Consider the following 20,930-nt stretch of genomic DNA (forward strand, 5'->3'; position numbering starts at 1 on the left):
ATATACCACTGCTCTACTAAATTCAGGTGACTGAATGCTTTATATAGAACAACACCACTGGGGACCTTGCTGAGTTTTTGGATGTATTTTTCTCACTTGGTGTCTTAAGATAAAACATTCAAAAGAACTGGGACAGGGAACCGAGTGCCAACACCGAGTGCCAAGTAGGCGTGATGTGAATTTCTATGATTCAATTCTGAAAGCCTCTCTACTGATGAGATTTTGGTTTCCACCAGAGATATTTAAAGCTGAAGACAAGCAGATTGATGTCTGCAACTGGCTGAATTTTTACATGATGCTTGTGAGTTTGAATTTAATTCTAGCTTCTGTAGGAAGCCGGGCAGTTTACAATAGATCAGGGTGATATGGTGATGATTTTTTTTTAATTTTTTTAACTATAACAAGATTGGTGTTGGAGTTCTTTAGAGCTTTGAGGGTTACCAAGGCAGACTTGTAATCAGGTGTCTGGACAACCAAACATGAGTCTTCAGATTAAAGGAGAGGTTTTAGTATTTTTGAAGTAGAGGAGAGTCATTCTTGAGGTTTTTATTGTGTGCTCTTTGTGAGCACTTGAAGGATTTTGTGGCGCAATATGAGGAGAGATTTAACCTCAGAGGTGAGTTTTAGGATAAAGTCATCAGTGTGTAGTACAGTTAACTACGAATGATCAAATTAGCTTTTATGGTGGTGACAAAGAAGGATGAATTTAATAATTTTGGGGTTTAAGAAAACTATTCAACATCCAGTGGTAGAGGTTAGATAAGTAGTATTTTATTATGCTTTTGTTATATTTCCAAAACCACCTAGAAAACTATAGCACTCATGGATGTCAAAATGAAAGTATTTTTGGCACATAGTCTTGTTAGTTGACAATCCACTAGGTTTAGGGGTAGGTGAAACCCTTTAGTTTTTTTACTGTTTGTAACTCTTTTTATATTTTTTTTTCTTTGCTGTCTATGATAACTAATTTCACTACTTCCTCTTTGGAGAAACCACTTGCTGTATTACCACACTGAATTTGGAGGCTGTCATACCTTTAGAAGGTAGGCCGAGAAAATAGCTGAAAAATGTGTGCGAATCTCACAAAGTTCTGACTTTGTGGAACTTCCCATTAGTGAATCTTCGTCAATACAACTTTTAAGGTTCTTGTGTCCCACTGTGTCCACTTTTAAAACATACTTTCGAAGCTGTATTATTATTTTGCGGAGTCGCACAAGCCTGTGGAGTTAGCTTAGCTCTCCAATTCCCCCACCCCCGTTCTTGCTTTCCTCAGCTTTCTCACCCTTTCCTTAATGTGCACAAACCCAAAATTATATCATAGTGATATTTCTACATTAACAAGTGCATCATGTCAGCTAACTGATCTTAAAACTGAAAACGAGGATTTCCATTTTGGAACTGGTGAATACTCTTATCTTAATCATGGAACCGTGTAGGAGATACTAGCGAAAAGAGCGAAAATTATTGTCCCTGTGATATCTTTTACTTTCTAATGAGCAATGCTGTCTTAATCTTTGGTTGTTACAATGTGAGGCATATCCACAATTTGCATTTTTGTCATACAGGACAAAACACCCAGTTCTTAAACCATAGGCTGTCTAATATGCTTTCCACCTAAATCTTGCTGCTGTGGCAACATTAGTGCTTAGGTTGAGGGTGAGTGCCCACCACCTACACAAATTAAGCGGTGAAAATCACTCATAAATTATTGAGAACTATTTTGAAATTGCCTAAACATGTAGTTTACATTAGTTTCATTTAGCAGCATTTTTAGCACAAAAACTGATTATAGCTGTTTTGAAAAACAACAGTATTAAGCATCTTAAACCTACCCAAATCATCAAACTTATCCGAATAATGTACTTAAATGCTAGCTACAACATTTTTAATTTAAATGCAGATCATGTATTTAATGCGTTTGTAGCATTGATCAAACCTGTAATGACATTTATGCCATGTTGTGACATATAATTTTGTTTTTCACTTTTCAGCAGGTGTATTGACAAGTTTTTCTTTTGTTTTTAAACACAGACCCTCATGATGAGAATAAAATAGGTATAGATGGAATTCAGCAGTTTTGCGACGATTTAAACCTGGACCCTGCCAGTATAAGTGTCTTGGTAATAGCATGGAAATTCAAGGCAGCCACGCAATGTGAATTTAGTAAAAAGGAATTTGTGGACGGCATGACGGAACTTGGGTGAGTACCGTAACAGAACTATTTAAAAATGTTTCCTGAAAAGGAATAGCGTGAAAATAATTACTTTACGTGTGTTTTTTCATACTACCTCTTGCAACATTTGTTCACATACAAAATCATAATCTTGTCCTAATTAGACACTTTTATGTGAAAACGTGTGTTCTATACTGGAAATGCACTTTGGTGATACTGTGGCAGACACGTGCAGAGAATCAATCATTGAGTGTATTTTCCTTAACTGTTTTTCAGCCGTTAACAATAAAAATGTGGGCTAGCAAGTGTGATGTCACATGGCCTTTGTCAGTCAAATGATCCTGGGACTAATATATATATATATATATATATATATATATATATATCAGCAACTACATTTCAAATATTTTGATTTGCAGTCAAATTGGTTAAATCACATGGGGAGCAGAGGGGGGCTGAAGTCTGCAGCTACCTTTAAATGCCGTCAGTGCTGTTTAGCTACTGAAGCAAAAACGTGGGTGTTCTAAGGGAACCTTTACATATCTTCGCTCTCTGCATGTGTCTTGATTCTGCAGTGTAAACACCAAGACCAAACGTATAATGTGGTGCCTTCACAGTTAGGCCATAAGCCAGGACCCCAAATTTAGGCCATTTGTACCACTCGGGGTGATGGGTTCTTACATGATTATTTTGCAAGTTATGGATGCCTAGAGATGGAAAATGTGATAGTAAGTCATCATTATTTGCCTTTTGTCTGATATTGTGGGATTAGCCACCGTAGCCGAAGAAAATATTGATTTTCATATTTTTGATAAATAGCATACAAATTACTCATAGTATTTGGAAAAATAAATCTAATTCCATCAGATTAGTTAAATTGAATAGAATTTAAAAATAATTATGATTTTTAATTGTAATAATAACAATATAGTCCTTAAAATAACAACGATAAACTTAATTGTATTCCTCTTATATTGATATGGATTATATGCATAATTTTCACTTACAATTTCAAATAATAATAGTTGTCACATCTTACTTAGGCAAAGTATGTCATGAGTGAACATACACAATTTTATCATTCACATTCGTCATCATCATCATCTTCTGAATGGGTGTCATCATTCTCTGCGTCTGTTTGATTTTCACGGTCGCGGAGTCTGCGTTTAAGGACATTTAGACAGAAGACACATGTTGACAGATTACAGTTCCTAATGCATCTGGAAGCTAGTAGATCTAACACAGTCTGAGGTGCTGGCTCCCCCTCCATCCAGTCCACTACCAGTTGCTCTGCTTTCTGTTTTTCTAACTTGCACCCTCTCCCAACTGGACTAGGTGTCTGTGGATCATTCAGAAGACATCTCTTGCTTATAACGGCTTGATAATTTGCACATTCAGCATGTTTCTTCAGACAGTCCCCGCAAGGTGGAAGTTGATGACTGTCTATCTCACCCTTATTAGCGCAGAATAGGTGATATCTTAAGTCATTCATGTGACAAAACAAAGATTTTAGTGCATACAGCAAGCACAAGAATTGCTCCAATTTGTGCATTCATTCTTCGGAGAGATCCCATTTGTCTCTGAGCTGCGAAAATGTTTCCTGTGTATGTCTGTTGATAGACAGGATTTTGAATGCACTTTATTTTCCTTTTACCACAAATGCACTTACTGTGTCACTTCCAGTAAACATTTTCACCAACAGTTAAAGCTATTTTCACAATGTTGGAGTCGCCAGCATATTTTAGTACCACATTTCAGAAACAATTAGCCATGATTGTTATGGAATCTCAAGCACATAATAAACATGTCTGTCATCTGAGCTTATCATTACTGTCTCATAAACCTCATTAGCAGTGTATGCAGCAACATGCTTCTTCATGTGTACTGTTGAGCTTGGGCACTTGTGGCTCCCTTCAGATGTGATTGTTGTAGAATTTTTCTTCATAGTTGACGAACAGTGTTTTATTATCAAGTTTTACAAAATTCTCTGGTTTCTTCCATTCGTTAACAAGAAATGTGATGAGAGCTGTTTTATTCCTTACGTGGCTTAGGAATTTCCTCCACTGTCTGACAATCTGGGAAGGTGAGATGCTCTGTAACTGGTGCCCGAGTTCTTCCCCTGCGATTATCTTTTCGCTGTTCTTAATAGACGTTTCATATATCAAACACAACCTTGATTCTTTGACTCCTATTTCCTTCCCGCAAAGCCATGGTCAAGCCAGACATAGCTTTCCCACCAAAGTTTGATACCTCTCCTTTTACACTCTGAACAAGAACTTTATGCTTCCACACAATCTCAGTTGCTTTTGAATAGAGAGCGTGATCGATGACTACTACTATTTTCGCCAAATACACTGATTCCCTTATCAGCTCAGATGGTTTCAAAATTTCAGAAACAGTTGTCAACTCAGTTGCATGGACATTAATGGGGGGTAAGTAGCCAATGGGATCGTGTGATAGACTAACTAGGTCTCTAGTATTGAAGTTAAATCCTGTCCATCTTGGTATTATCTATGCAAGGCTCGCTTATTGTCTTGTAACAACCCAGATTATGTTCTTATTTTGTGCATGCTTCCATTGGGCAACACATTCCGGCATGACTTTGGTACTTGTCATCAGTGGCTGAGGCCGATCTCGTTCACCAGAAACATACATGAACAAGTCTTCAGTATTTGAGTTGGTCAATGTTCTTTGCTTTTGTTTCTCATTGCTTGGGAGAGGAGCTTAAAAGGTTTTGGTCCAAACAACGCAGACTGCCCACTTACCAGCAAGAGTCTCTTCCAGCCTATCATTGTTATCCCAAGCTAAGTTAGTGAAGACATGAGGCTGAATGTCGGCTGGAAGAACAATTTTCTGATTTGAAGTAGCAGGAAGTTTCTGAAGATACAAAACGGTATGCTTTTCTTCCACTTTTGAGTATGAAATCCCATGACCAAGTCTGTTGAGTGCGAAGGATTTCAACGTTGCCTGTCAGCGTTTTTACGGTGCATGGGAGCAACAATTGCTTGGGGAGATTTCTGCTAGCCATTTATAACTGCATATATAATGTCCTGCCTGACTGACTGCATGCATAAGGCAATCCTTTTGGACGGCTTTGTGTTTTGTGGCTCTCCAGTCAGAAGTCCTAATAGGTAATCAGGCACTGTAAATGGATCTTTATGACATCTGATCGATGATATGGCCCTGGTGTTGATGTCAAGTTTGTTTTAATCATTGTACTTATGCGTGATGTTTGATCAGTGATCTTGTTCATATCTGTTGCCTTAACCTTTAAAACTGATAACTCTCTTTTCAAACTCTGGTTTTCTCTTACAACATCCTGTAGCATGACACTATCAGGTTTGGCCAGTAATTTTCCTTGGTGTCTGTGAATATGTGGAGGTAGAGTCATAACACGTATTACGTCTTCGTTAGGAATAATCACAGTTGTAATGTATTGAAATAGTTCATCATATGCTTCATCTCTCATATTTTTGTAGTGCGCAGGGGTGTGGAATTTATAAAAAAATCTACTTGTCCATGGGACAGGTTGCTTCTTAAATCTACTTGTCCTGTAAAAAAAAAAAACTACTTGTCCCTTTGGTGCCATGTAGTGTTGCAACAAATTATGGCAGATTTCACCTGGGTAAATAATAAGTATTCAGCTAGGAGGATGCAGCTAACATTTTCTTAGAGGGATGAGGAGTAGGGCTGCTGGTTCCAGGAGAAACCTGGCAGCGGAAATCTCAGAGAGCTGGTTTGGCAGTACTGGGGTCCATGGTGGTGCCCCCCGGATGCATGGGATTGGCCCCCCAATACCAGATTTGGAATGGGGGACACTTCCATGATCTTAGACACTTTACATGGCCATATTCGGAATTACCATTGTGAAGCTACATATATGTATTGACATATATGTAGTGCACATGTGTACGCACTCACAAAGTCCGGGGAATTGGCCCTTGACAACGTGGGGGCACCTTTGCTAGTGCAAGGGTGCCCTCACACTTAGTAACTTTGCACCTAGCCTTCAGTAAATGAAGGCTTGACATATCTGACTTATAAATTACTTAATTGCACTGAAAATTGCTGTGAAATAGTGTGTGCACTATTTCACTCAGGCTGCTATGGCAGTCCTGAAGAGAGGTTTGTCTGAGCTCCTTATGGGTGGCAAAAGAAATGCTGCAGCCCATAAGGATCTCCTGAAACCCCAATGTTTGGGTACCTAGGTACCATATACTAGGGACTTATAAGGGGTAATCCAGTGTGCCAATTGGAATTGGGATATCAAGTCACTAAACTATAGTGACTAATTTGGTAAGTAGAGAGAGCATAAGCACTGGAGTTCTGGTTAGCAGAACTTCAGTGATACAGTTAAGCATACTGACAACACACATATTAGGCCACAAACTATGAGCACTGGGGTCCTGGCTAGCAGGATCCCAGTGAGACAGACAAAACACACTGACAAACAAGCAGAAATTGGGGGTAACATCCCCTGAAAGATGGTACTTTCCTACACAATGCCACAATGGCAGCAGTGCATTGTAAAAATGCATATCTGGGAGTCCTGCATCATGCAGTGGTTCCAGAATATTAACATGTTGCAATGCATCTTACCCGCCTTGTGCGGAAGGTAAACATTCAGTGCTTTGTGCTCTCATTAGCCATCTCAAACATTGATAACTTTTCTTCAGAATAAGGAGGAACACTTACTTAGGCCTCGTTTTCCCTGTGTCTCTGGTGCAATGTAGATATTGCAATTCACAATTGCATTGCTCAGTTGGCATGGTGCAAATGGAGGCTTTGCATTCTCAAAGCAATTGGCTTTGTACCATACCGTCTTTTCACATTCAGGTCTTTGCTCATCTGTCTATAGACATTGAGCAAAACTGGGGTATATGAATGATTATGAGAATTTACCATTTTCTGAGGTTAGCTATCCTTAAGTAGCTTCAATTACCAAGTATAATTGTATTTGGCAGATAGTTAGGTGCATTACATTCTAAAACTATTATTTGCTTGTAATAGGTTACATGTGGTATATGGACGGTATCAGCCAATAAACATTTTAAATGTAGTTTTGCCAACTTGTATTGGACTTCGAGGACAAACATCATTTGCTGATACCGTAAGCAAGCAAGTAGAGGTATCTCATGAATGGGAATTACAGAACACACCAGTAGACAAGATATTTACAAGGTGGAGGAAAACGAACATCATTTTGTTGTCTACATTTGGAAACGTTGTTAGGAAATGGTTATTTTTTGCATGAACACCCCAAAGTTTCGAACTGATGCTGCTGCTTTTCGACTCTAGGAGTGTACCGCGGTCTGCTAACCAGACCTCAGTGCCCTTGATCTGACACTTAAAAGTGCAAAGTTGGATTGACCTATACCCAATTGAAGTCCCTAGTATATGGAATCAGGGGGTGACTAAATGCCTGCAGCACATATTGTGCCACCCTGAGTGTGACAAAGTAAAAAGTAAAATATGTCTTCGAGCCTACTACCACTGCAGGCTGGTAGAAGCAGTTTTAAACTGCTCACTCAACTTTGCAATTTAAAGTGTTTGTGTGTGGTGTGTATGGTTGTGTGGTGTGTGTGTGTGTATGTATATATATGTATATATGCACATTTTGGCAAAGTGCCTTTTTCTATGCTCTCTATAATGAAGTGAATACTTAATTCCGTTTCTTTAAAAATCATACAAAGTGTTCTCCTTGGAAGATTTCAACAATGATAGTAAAAGAGGACACTCGCCATCCTGGTCCAGATACCTTCTCCTTGGCAGCCATTATTCCATGCTCATTCACTTTTTCATCCAAATGCGTTTTTTGCAACGTAATCAATAAAGTATCAGTCCACTCAAAGATTATCCCCCCTCAAATGGGTAATAAAAACGTTCAGGTGCTCTCCATAATTACAGGACACAAACTGTCCCGTTTGTAATGACCTTCTTAATACAGTTCAGCCTTGAGTAGGATGTCACTTCCCCAGTGAGCAGAGAGACTTCATGGCTAATACCCCGTCACCACTACCCTTAGGTATCAGTCCAGTGACGGAACAGTCTTGATCAAATGGATCACGACTCTGGTCGAAGGGATAATCCAGCTGCGGTGGTTCAGGCAGTGTTAAATTTCAGCTTTCAAAACAGTCTCACTGATAACTGCCAAACTAAGGATGGGTGCCATACTATCCTGTAGACCATGACTGTGGACTCGCATAAACATTTATCTCCAAGAAAACAACAATGGACACTCACGGGTTATCTATAAGATCTTTTATTCTGAGTTGAGGCTTATCGGCAAAGTGTATTTTTCAATGCACTCTATCATGAAGTGAATACTTAATCCATTTCTTTTAAAATCATACAAAGTGCTCTTATTGGAGGATTCCAACAAGGATAGTAAAAGAGGACACTCACCATCCTGGTACAGATACCTTCTCTTTGGCCGCCATGATTGCATGCTCATTCACCTTTTCATCCATATGGCGGTGCCTGCGTTTTTGCATCTTAAACAATAATGTATCAATACATTCAAAGATTATCCCCCCTCAAATGGATAATAAATGTTTAGGTACTGTCCATAATTACAGCGCACAAATGGTCCTATTTGTAATGTCCTCTTAATAAAATTACTTCCTGGGGGAAGTGATAGCCTATCTATCATTTCTACAGTAGACCTATTGAGTCCTAAGGCAGGGTGCAGTATATTAACAAATAGGACCTGTGTTTTATATGTCTTAACAAGTAGCCCCATCGGCAAGTGCAGGGTTACACACTGACAACTCAGCTGTGCTAACTCCCGAATGGGGCCACTAAAGTTAGTACGCCAAGGTAGAAAAATAATCTTTACATTAAACATGACTTGATGCCCAAGTCTAATTTAAATTAACTTTTAAATAAAAGCAATTTTTAAAAAGTTGCCACTCTGTTGCCCAAGTTTTCCAGTGGCAATTTGCAGAAGCTGGCTACAAGACAGCCTTCTGCACTCCCGGGGAGACATGTGTCCAACTCCCAGGTAAGGAAACAATAGAGGCCTACCATTGGAAGACGTGTCACCTCTGCCTGGCAGGATGCCACCCAGTGTGTGAGCCCAGAAGGCGGGCTTCAAGGGGGAAGCCACACTTGAAGGATAAATGATGGGCACACTTAAGAGGGGCTGCTCTTTACTTCTGGTAGACAAGTTGGCTACAAGGACAGAGAGGAGAAAGCAGTTGCCAAACCAATTTTTCCGTGGACGTGTAGCTCTCATGTATCCACACCTCTAGGATGGGTTACCAACCGCACATCGAGAGAATAGTTCAGGCATCTTGGTAATGGACAGGATGTTGTATTTTGGGATAGCTAGATGCCACATTTCATATGAAGTAATTTTCAAACAGTAAGGGACCTGGTAGCCCATTGGCTAGTGACCGCTGCATATTCCAAGGGCACTTTCTGGGCATAAATATGGCCCCCCTGGCATTCAAACCTCCTATCACTTGTATACTGGAGAGAAGACTGAAGAAGAACTGCCCTACTGTTCCCTGAATTTGGCAAGAGAGGCTGTACCAACCACTGGACTGCACCTGTTGATTCTTAAGCTAGCAAAAAGAAGACGGCCTGTTGTGCCCGGCTTGATGAAAAGTCACTCCTAAGACATAGACAGAAGAGCTGAACTCCAAGAGTCAGTTAGCTAACTTTCTGCTACAGAACTAGGGGCATAAAAGCTGAGAAAGGCCGTCTTGGGTACTCTGTAGACGCAAACACCTGATCACCACTGACCCCAAAGGTGCAGCTTGGGATACCAAGGGCCTTATTATGAGGTTGATGGTCTGAGTGCCAGATTACTACCCTGGCAGACGGACCTACCAGGAGACCGCCATTCCCATCAGAAACATTGTTCCCCATGGGGTGTTGGCGGTCAGAGTTGTAACCAGCCAGGGCAGCGCTGGTCTCGGCAGTGCCTGGCTGATTACAACCCCACTTTCCGCCAGTATTTTCATGATGGGAACCCACCATGAATAGGCTGGCGGAATGCAAGTGCCAGGGGCTACACGGGGCCCTTGCACTGCCCATGCCTATGTGGTATTGTGAATGTATTACTTAGTAAGGTCACACAACCATATCCTATAATAATAAGCCACTTTCCTCACAAAAGCAAAACAAGAAAGCTTTGTGTCCAGGCCCCCATACCTTCATTTAAATGAAATCCTGGCTGGACACGTGAAGGGAGAAATTAATCAAATACAGTGGTAGCAGTAGTAGTGGCTGTAACATATACAACCACACATCAACTTAGAATCATGACAACGGAAGTATTTTAGTTCAATCAGCCAAGGTTTCCACAGAGATAAGATTTTACAGTTCAAGAAAGCCCACACACGGAGGCAATATGGAAACTATTTGTTGCATAGTGTTAGAAAAAGAACGATTAGGCACCACCACCTGATGAGAGATTTATTGCTCAATATATTTAGTTTCCCCGATAATAAATTGCACTTTAGTCACACTATGTTGACAGTCATTTTTGCTTACAGGGTACCTGAGAATAGGTCATTCTTTTGTGTCCCAGAAATGCATGCTTTTTGAATGCCATTAAAAAACAATATGTCCACGATACTGGCTATCATTCCCAGCATAGAATCCAAACACTGTACAAACAATGCATAAACTTATCATAAAACAATTTCTTGGTAGCAGTTACCGCCTCACTTCTGACGATACAGGCACCTAGAGTTAGATAATTTCGGATTTTTACTTACCTAAACTATTGGGTTGCTAGATTTCTTTGAAAATTCATCATCAACAGCAGGAAGGGCTTGATTTTAAAGGGCAATAATGCATTACATTAAAGCACCTAAGTGTCTGGTAGACACAACATTCTTCATTACATTTAATGGGAAAATCTGTAAGTAAGGTTGGAATTCCTAGGTGGATTATGAAACTATTCATATTTGCTACTCTTGAGCACATTCAACCTAATTCTAGGAAATTGTATTGATTGACATCTGTGGTGCTATTACATGGTCGTTCATGCATACTTCTACAAAACATTACTCAGTAAGAAATTCTTTCACCAGTAAGTAGTGTTCGGCCAGAGACATCAAAGGCATGTATTTCGAACTAGTAATCTTTTCACACCGCTGTGATCACGAACAATGCTGATGCAGAATTGATTCACACAATGTGATGTGGCCTTAGAATTGGTTCTCAAAAAGAATAGGTTCATAATGCAAATTAAACTTACCTCCCTACCTGTAACAATAGTTTTGTATCTTCAAGCTATTCTAGATTCACATGTAATTCTCTCTCCTGTCTGGCAGACTAAGACCAGACACTAATTACAAAAATACAGCATGCAGAACGGTATTATTAGGGGACAAATAATCTACAGCTTGTGGTCACTTATTCGGCATTGAGGCTTAACAAGTCAATGCCCTCCTAAACCTGACACCTAAAGAAAGTGTTTGTTTTACAAGGGACTTGTTAGATTTACTAACATTTTATTCTACAATGCCTCAAGCTACTAAACTGTTGTTCAAGGTATGCATCTAGTGACAAAAGTAAGACATGTGAAATAGTATAAAGCAGACTCTATTAGAGACCTATGGAGATCAGACAAATGTAAGATGGACTTGATATTGGCCACGTGTCCGTGTACCAAGTGACATGGTAACACTGAGTCTTTTCAAAATAGATGGCCTTTTCCCTACAGACCTAGTATATACATTACCTAGCTACTTCAAATCAGAATCCGGGGGGGGGGGGGGGTTGTCTTAGCTGGCGATCCCCTAGAATGCTTGCTTCATCACCGGCAACATTTCTTAACTTTCGAGGACTGGGGTGAGACTATGCCCCCCCAGTTAATGTTGTTGCAGGGCAAGGCCAACAACCTTGAGATTGCGCTATTAAGCGCACTGCTGCTCCCACAGTGTGGTTCCTACCTGGTGGTCTCCCAACACTCTTCCTTCCTCACCAGCAACATTTTTGAACTTTCCAGCACTGGGGTGAGACTGCGTCTCTCAATCACCGTTGCTGCAGGGTGGGGCCAACAACCTTGACATTGATTTTTTTTTTGGGAAATGGTCCATTTTGCAGGGTCCTCTCCAAACTTTTTGCCCCCTTCCTCCTATGTTTTTTTGTGTCCTGTTTTTTTTGGCTTTAGGACTCTGGTCACTTTACCACAGCTGACCAGTGCTAAAGAGCAAGGTGCTCTCTGTCTAAATGATATGGGTAATTGGTTTATCCATGATTGGCATATTTCATTTACTTGTAAGTCCTTTGTAAGGTGCAACACTTCTGACCTGCCACTGCAGTGTCTTTGTGTGCAGTTTAACTGTCAGGTCGACCTGGCAAGTGTACCCGCTTGACAGGTCTAAACCTTCCCTTTTACTATATGTTAGTCACTCCTATGGTAGGCCCAAAGCAGCTGAATGGGCAAGGTGCAGTGTATTTAAAAGGTAGGACATGTACTGGTTTGTTTGACATGCCCTGATAGTGAAATACTGCTAAATTATGTTTTCACTATTGCAAGGCCTATCTCTCCCATAGGTTAGCATGGAAAGTGCCTTAAAATATATTTTAAGTGTAATTTCCCGTTGGGAGCAGATAGAGATGTAGAGTTTGTGATCTCTGAACTCACAATTTAAAAATACACCTTTTGGTGAAGTTGTTTTTCAGATTGTAAGTTTGAAAATGCCACTTTTAGAAAGTGTGCATTTTCTTGCTTAACCATTCTGTGCCTCTGTCTGTCTGTGGAATACACCTCTGGGTCAAGATGACAGTTGGGCTGTTTGTGAATTCACTCTAGACAGTTACACAAAGGGAGCTGAGGTGTGCTCTGCACATCCTGATGGGTCTTCCTGGGCTAAAGTGGTAGGAGGAGCTGACACTTCCACCTGAAACGGGCTGTGCCTGTCCTTACACAAAGCAGTCTCCAACCCCTGGAGTGTGTCTAGAGCAGGAAAGGCCAAGGTCGGGTGCACTACAACCACTTTCCTTTGACGTTTGCCCGCTTCAAAGGCAGAAATGAGAGTAAGTATTGAGCCTCTGAGACCAGAATTTCAGAACACTTCTAGACTTAGGTAGGCCATTCTGCCAGGAAGAATAGCTGGATGCTGAGAAGGGACTACCAATCTGCCTGTTGCTTAGCTGTAGTGGCCTGCTGCTTCTTTTCTGTGAGTGAAAAAACTGAACTTTGCTTTCTACATCCTGCTTTCCAAGTTTCTCCAAGGGCTTGAACTGAGCTTGCCTATTGTTAGAAGTCTCAGGGACATCAAAGACCTCATCTGCAAGCACCTTCACTTTCTTGCTGTAAGTCCTGACTTGGCAGGTGATGCAAAATCCAGTTCCTGAGCCCTTGGAAGTGAGTTCTGGTGAAACTAAGAACAAACCAAGAGCACTGAGTCCAGAGCAACTTTAGAACTGGTGCCGCTGTCCAACTCCACGCCGCTACCTGCGCCGGAGTCGTGGTCCCCACTGAGTATGACGACTGTGACCGACACCGCAGGTCCAACGCGCTGCAGTGCCTCTGAAGTCCCACCCGAGCGTGAATCCTGAGTGCTGTGTCCCTGATGTCCGGGACACCCGCTGCAGCCCCTGTGGCCCCGTGGTATGATTGTGACACCCAAAGTCGATGCAGCATGTCTTGGCCTGCTGGACCCAACTACCCTACCGGATTGTAAGAAACGGACTCCTCACCACCAACACACATCATGTCTCCAGCAATTGTAAGGAACCAACGCCTCCCCTGCCTCGCAGTAAGGAACCTACTCCGCACTGGCTCCAGCGATGCCTCCCCATTCCGTGCAACATCTTTACTTCCTTATCATTTTCCAAGGTACTGTTATTGGCCTGCACTTCCTTAAGAGTGGCGTTGCACTGTTGAGAGCGACTCAGTCAACGGCGTTGTGATAGCCCCACTTGGAGCTATTTTGTTTCTAAGCGCTTTACTAAAATGTATTATTTAAAAATTTCTATCTTTGTTTATGTTGGATTTTTGCCGTTTTGGTCTTGTTTTATTCAGATAAATATTGACTATTTTTCTAAACTGGTGTGGCGTACTTCTGTGGTGCTTTTACTGTGTGTGTACAAATACTTTCCACATTGCCTCAGAAATAATTCTGATTGCTCGTTCCAAGCTACCAAATGGGTTGGGCAGGAGTTATCTTATTTGTGTGACTCCCTTACTCTGACTAGACTGAAGGTTCTTACTTGGACAGGATACAAACCCCTGCCAACTAGAGACTCCATTTCTAACAGCACTCTTAAGCACTCTGCTGCTCCAGCACACTGGACGTGTCCAGGCATGCGCCTGGGCCAAGACCGGGCCTGTCATTGCCCACAAGAGGCCAGGTTGGGCCTTCCTTCATTCATCGTCAATCTGGGACTATTAACTATATGGATATTCTTTAAGTTTTATTACAATTTTTATGTGACTGTGAGGTTTATATTGGTTTACACACCGTGTTCCCCTGCTGGTCACGTCTGATCACTGTTAAAAAAAATAAAAATAAAAGAAAATGGGCAAGTGGAAGGCTGAAGAAAGTTCAAAATTTGCTGCAGCGCCTAAAAAATCAAAGAAACCTGCTGGTGAAAGTGTAGGCTCGTCCACAAATGCTGCCACAATTGCACTCTTGATGACATTGATAATCTGATTGAAGTACAATCTATGCTAAGTACGAAGTCAACTTCTACGAATGACAGGTCAAGTCAAACTAAAGACTCTGATATGTTTAAGAACACAAGCCTTCACTAGCTAGTATAGTTAGGATCACAGACACACCAAAAGGAGGTCCATTAGGTACCCTGAGATCCCCTGAAACGGAAGGACCCTTGGAATTTGTGGAGTCAAGTGAAAGCCAAGCCCTTTCTATGGATGTTCCCACAGCTGTTAAATATCCTTTGAGTCTTAAAGTTAGTATTATTCCTTATGTCTCATGCTCTAACAGGTTTACCTCTCTGACTATGCCTGAGGCGATAAAGTTACCTCATAAGGACTCTGTGACTTCTTCCCCCATGTAGCCCACGATCAGAACTGCAAGTGAGTGCCCCAGCAATACAGAAGCAGCAACAGAAAGCACCAATAGTGTCCTTTTGCATCAGAAATTAGATAATCTTAAAACGCTATTAGTTAATATTTCTGTGCAAGTCTCAAAATGAATGACTAGGCAATGCTGTTTTAAATGCACCTGCAGCTGGGGGCCAAGAAGACCACAGTATAATTGTAGTATTGACTCTGAAATTACTGGGGGAATGTCATCCACCCAAGATCTTCCCCCCAAATGATGGTGGCCCTAGACAGGCAGCTACCGCGCGGCTTTCCGGGGTGGATTTTAAAGACCTGGTTGTCTGAATCCAAAACTGCAGGCTTTAGTGCTGCAACTCTTAAAAGGCCCTATTTCGATAGCACAGATTATTAAACTGTTGGCTCACTCTCAATGCTCTCGAATCATGCCTCTGGACTCTGCTCAGTATCCTACCAGGGTGTATCATGGGATGAGAAATCCTTGAGGCAGGAGATCTCAGCTTACACAGCATCCACGTAACCAGGGGCATGTATCTCATTGCTTTGCCACGAATATGAGCAGAAGAACAATTTGTTTGATTGTGGCACAATGGTTGGAGCGGCAGACCCTGATGCAGAGATCTGGCCTGGGACCAGGGTTCAGTTCCCACCTCGGCGGGTCTTGGGCTCAATTCCCTTGGACCAGATAATTCTCGCCTCAGTGCCTAATCTAATTAATGGGTCCCACTCTGTAACTCTGGGCAGTAGCTTGCTTAATCTCCACAACGGCCCTCACAGCGCTTGGATGCCTGACTTCACCCTGGGGATGTCCAGGAGTGGGTGCCTCACAGGGAAAAGCCAGGAGGGGTTCCACAGCGGTATGCGTACAGCGCCTTGAGACCCTAACTGGTGAGTAGTGCGCCATACAAGTGCGAAGTTTACAGTTTTTGATTAATGTGCCTGAGTTGTCCCTGCAGTCTTATGAGGCTTTGGATTCCATAACCAGTAATCATTCAGTGTTCAGGTCCACACAGATTTGATATTCCATAGTTAGATCTGATATTGAGCCTGCAAAGCGACATTGTATAGGTCCCTCTACCTGTGATTATATTTCTGTGACACTTAGGATGAAGAACTAGTGCTGAAATATAAGATGTTTTCTGACTCCGATCTGCAGGGATTCTGGGGCTTGGGGATTCCTTCCAGTCTTTTGAGGCAAACAAACCTCCATACCTTCTATTGCATTCTGGATACTATATTTTGCTCCTTCGTTTTGTAACAAATGTACAATAACTGATTGTAATATCTTTTTTTCAGAAATTACTAACTGCCTTTTGCTGTTTAATTTCACAGTAAAGGTTCTGCTTTTATTATTTTTGTCTGCATTGAACATGAAAGAGCAAGAAACCAAGAGTTTAAGCACTTTGTGGGAAGGGTGATGATTTGGCCTTGTCCAGTAATGACTAGAGTACCCCACCCGTGTATATTAAAATGACATTTCAAGTCATCTCAGAGGTCCATGGTTTCAATAAAAGAACTCTGCCTTCAACCTCATTCCTCTCTATAGTCATCGAACTCCTCTGTCAATATCCGATAATGTACAGCAGAGGGTACTTAATCTCGTATATCTTTACTCAGAGAGTCACAGATGCACAGTATCGGCTGCACGTGAATCTTTATATGCGATGTGCATTGTGAACTCCCTGCTTATAACATGAATGCAAGTTGATTTAGGATAGCCACTAAAAAGGCACCTTTTTGAATTCAGGCAATTTGGCCTGGTCTGCTGCCTCTCGCCGGTTTCCTCCCATGAAATGATAATCAGCTTTAGATAGGTGGATGTAAGGTCAAAACAATATTTTTATCAGTGAAATAGATTCTCAGCTCCTAGTCATTGAGCTCTCTACATTCACAGCAACCGGCCGCAATTCTGATAAAGCTGCACCGCTGATCTTAAAGTTCAAAGGAATCCTAGGTAGAGGGACACAGGATGAGGCTCATAGAGGGGTAAGAAAAGGGTACATGTATGAGCTGTTGACATCACCAAGTAGATCTGGAGATCAGTCTCCTGCAGTGGCTTAATATTGCCTCTGTAGCATAAAGCAGTGTGCGCATGAAATCCAGAGTTGCTTTCAAAGGTGAGTAGTGGTTTTCTTTGGTCACTGTTGACGCTTTAGAGGGGGAACATTACCTGAATGTGTCCAGTAACTATTGAAATGCTGCAGACATTTCTATTTTCTGTGATGAAAATAGTACTTAAGTGCTCTCTGTTTTCCCTTGAATCAGTGCTGTGTTGTAAGATAAAATTGAATAACAGGCGCATGTAATCTAAGGAACGCTCTGACCTTACTGTAGAACACGCCACTTTCAATCTGATTGCTTGTAGCACTGCGTAAATTAAAGGGTTTGAATAAAACAAAAAGTGACTTGACCCTATTTTTACTTTAAATAGTGGTTAAGATTCATAAAAAAAGCACCATGAAATGTGGTCATGACTAATAAGAGCAGTGCACTGCGATGTGAGGATGCACATCACATATACGATTTAGCATCCTTTTTGTGACTCTTACTACTTCATCAGACTTATGAATTTGCATATTCAGGAGCCCTCTTATTGAGATTCTCCTTTATAACATTTGTTCTTTTGCAATAGCACAGCTATGTAAATCAAGTTTGTAGTAAAATGGTATTAAGGTATTCAGTACATTCTATTTAGTACATCTTTGTATGTGTGCGTGTGCATGGATATGCTGGTGTTCATGAAGCACCGACATAGCTTGGAAGCAGCACGGTATTTTGGTTCGAGGGGCGACGGAAAGAGCATCTAAATAAAGCGGTTAAAGTGGAAGGGTAAGAGGGTAAGGGTTTTCCTGTTTTGGACATTAGTAAGTGCCGAGCGCTGAGAACGTCCTTCATGATGGATGAATTGTTACTTGAAGAGAACCCTTTTTTGACATGCCATACCGATCTGTCACAGATTCTGAAGACCAGTTTAGGAAGGTTTTCTCTTTTTTTTTTTTTTTTTTTTTTTTTTCCCACGTTCAGTTCTGTTTGTGCATGCCAGTTGACAGGTCTGCACAAGGTAGCTAAGGACGTTGGTCATCACTATATTGTAGGTGATGTTGCAGGTCTTGACGATGGGTCTGATGGCACAGTGGACTAATGTGCCCACCATAGGAATATTTATTTGACCTCAGGATCACAGGTTTTTAATTTCCATATGTTTAATCAGCCTTTCACCCTTTAGAGGTAGCTAAAATGAGTATCATCGGGCAGCACTAACCATCCACCATTTTGTGCCAGGATATCCCTTGGGGTAAATGCTTGTTTTGCAAATGCATAGGTAATTTTATATTAGGTTATGATGTTGAATTGAGTGGGTAGCCAATATTTTATTATTAAAGTGGGACAGATGTGATAGTATTTCTTCTTTTGAGCTGTGCAGATGCATAGATCATGATCTTCACTAAACGTAAAGTAGCCTCTGGGATGTCAGCAGGCAGTTGCCACCATCAAAGTCAGATGGGACTAATGTTGGTTCTAAATTCTTAATTGACGTGGTAACTCAATCTGTTTTGTAGCAAAGCTCAGGAATTTTGTTAAACTTTAGAATTCATTGGTCTAGTACAAGTAGTTAGTGGCTCCACCCATATTGGGACAAACAGCCTTCTTCCAGTGACAGATGACCTGCTGGTATTTTTGGAATAAATTCCTCCTCACCTTTGTTGGACTGACCACCACCTTTTTCAGTTCGGCATAAGGGCAGTATTGCCATCGCCTCATGTTCACCTGTATGATGGTCTTGGATGTACCATCAAGGAACTTTGAGAATGCCTAATTGAAGACTATCCGAGCAACCCTGATCCTATGCTAGAGAAGCTGAATGAAGTCATTTGTGACACCTTACATAATAGAATTTACTAACAAAGAAAAACTTAATCTGGAATTTTCAGACCCCAAAATAGCTGTAATAATTGTTTTGGTGCAATAATTGTTTTGATGCTGTTTTAAATGCTTTACACTGAGTCCTTTGTGTAAACCTGACTGCTCAGAACCACAGCTACCCAGGGTTGTGCTAAGGCTTAACAACACCCCTTTAGGATCTGGCTTGTCCTAAAGGGGTTGGTAGAGGTATTACATGGCAAGGTCACACAACTACACCATATAAAATAGGTGTTGAAAAGGTCCCAGACAGGCGTAATATAGCTGTCTGTTGAAAGATCATTGAGGCTGATAACTTCTCCCTCTCTGTGTTCTTTCATACAAACATTTATCAAATCATGTCACTCCAGCACTCTGCCCTGTTCACCGGTATTTTACAGTGAACTAGCTACCTATATCTCTTAGAAACTGAAAATCTATGAAACTTTAGGGACATGTTCTCTTCTGGCAAATCCTGCACTTATCCATTCCTGCTAGAATGTCCAGAACCTTCATGCACATCTTTATTTTAGATCAGATTATGTTAATATAGTCTCCATTGTAAACTCCTGACTTGTCTCCCTGGTGGATCCCTGCCCTGTATTAGTTATTTTGTCCCCGGGACTTCGTATTACACAGCTGTATAATTCTACCCTATTATCTGAGTTGGTGCCAGTGCCTTTATTAGTTGTGGTAGTTTGTTCATTCTTGAAAAAATAGCCTGTCCTTGACCCTGGTGACATCTGTAACTAACTGCCAAGCCACATGGAACAGAAAACCTCTCTGGTGTGTGTTGTTGAAATTCTTGATTTGGGGAGGAGGTATGCAACAGGAGTGATCATTTTGGATCTCTAAACGGAATTTAATGTTTGACCCACACCTATCCTTGTGCTTTGGAAATCTGTACCCACTATGCGTTCCACGTATCAAGACCGAATGCTCTGAAAGGTGTGCCTGCCGATATCTGGCTACTAAGCTTCAGAAAAGTGTCCTATCTCAGTCAGAGAATTCAAAAAGGATCTGGCCATGCTCTAAAACCTTTTCTTTTTTAGAGTCGAGCCTGCGTCGCTTGCGCTTGTGCATGCATTTCGCTAGCGAGACGCTTTAGGGATTAATAAGGGCTTGGAACCCCGTCCACGTGACGTCAGTATCTTTCATTGGTTCGTGGACTTGCCTGTTAGAATCCTCTTGATTTCATTAGTAGAAGGCACACATGCGTCATACCATTTTCCGGTGGTTAGCCCTCCTCGAGCGCATCGACCAAGTACAGAAAGCATGCAAGGCTTGCTGTTTTACGTTCAGTTTGTGGACAATTTTTTCTCTATTTTCGCAACGCGATCTCGCTTGCAGAAGTCGAGCGCTTTGCATAATATCGACTCTGTTACACAGTTAATTGCACTTTTTCCGGTTACGTACATGGTTTATGACGCAAGAAAAGTCCGGTTAGGAGTTTACAACGCTATTAGCTCTAACACGAGCAAACGCGAGACCCGTTACATTGCAAATGCTTGTTGTTAAAATGTTTGCATTGTAGTTGGAGGTATCTTCCTGTGGCTATTGCTTCTTGTAGTCTTGCCGGAAAGCCTTTTAGGCAGGAGACACGTAAGGGAAAATGCTTTCTGAGTGGAGTGTAATACTGAAAGTAAATGCTGCTAGGAGAGGTCAAGGGCTAAATGAGTGTTGACATTCCATTTTTTTTTCCAACTTTGTCCGGCATCATTCCGCTATCCAGCTCTCGGCGTGTTGACCTGTTCCACTATTAATGTGTGCATTGTCTATCACTGCGTGTGTCTCTGTCACTTTGCAAATGGGCACTATGTCTTTTTTTGTCTGGGTCCCCGTACGTCTGTTAACATATGAAAA

The 20,930-nt window shown here is 41.4% G+C and overlaps 1 protein-coding gene across 5 annotated transcripts in view; it reads left to right on the forward strand.

Annotated features, from left to right (window-relative positions):
• Window positions 1-20,930, forward strand: part of DCUN1D2 (defective in cullin neddylation 1 domain containing 2) — a 201,502-nt gene that overhangs the window by 107,996 nt on the left and 72,576 nt on the right. For all 5 annotated transcript variants that reach the window (XM_069204665.1, XM_069204664.1, XM_069204666.1 and 2 more), the window contains exon 3: window positions 2,032-2,200. In XM_069204665.1, the coding sequence (XP_069060766.1) occupies window positions 2,032-2,200 (169 nt within the window). The remainder of the gene's footprint in view (window positions 1-2,031; window positions 2,201-20,930) is intronic.

This window comes from Pleurodeles waltl, chromosome 8, assembly GCF_031143425.1.
Source record: "Pleurodeles waltl isolate 20211129_DDA chromosome 8, aPleWal1.hap1.20221129, whole genome shotgun sequence".
NCBI lineage: Eukaryota > Metazoa > Chordata > Amphibia > Caudata > Salamandridae > Pleurodeles > Pleurodeles waltl.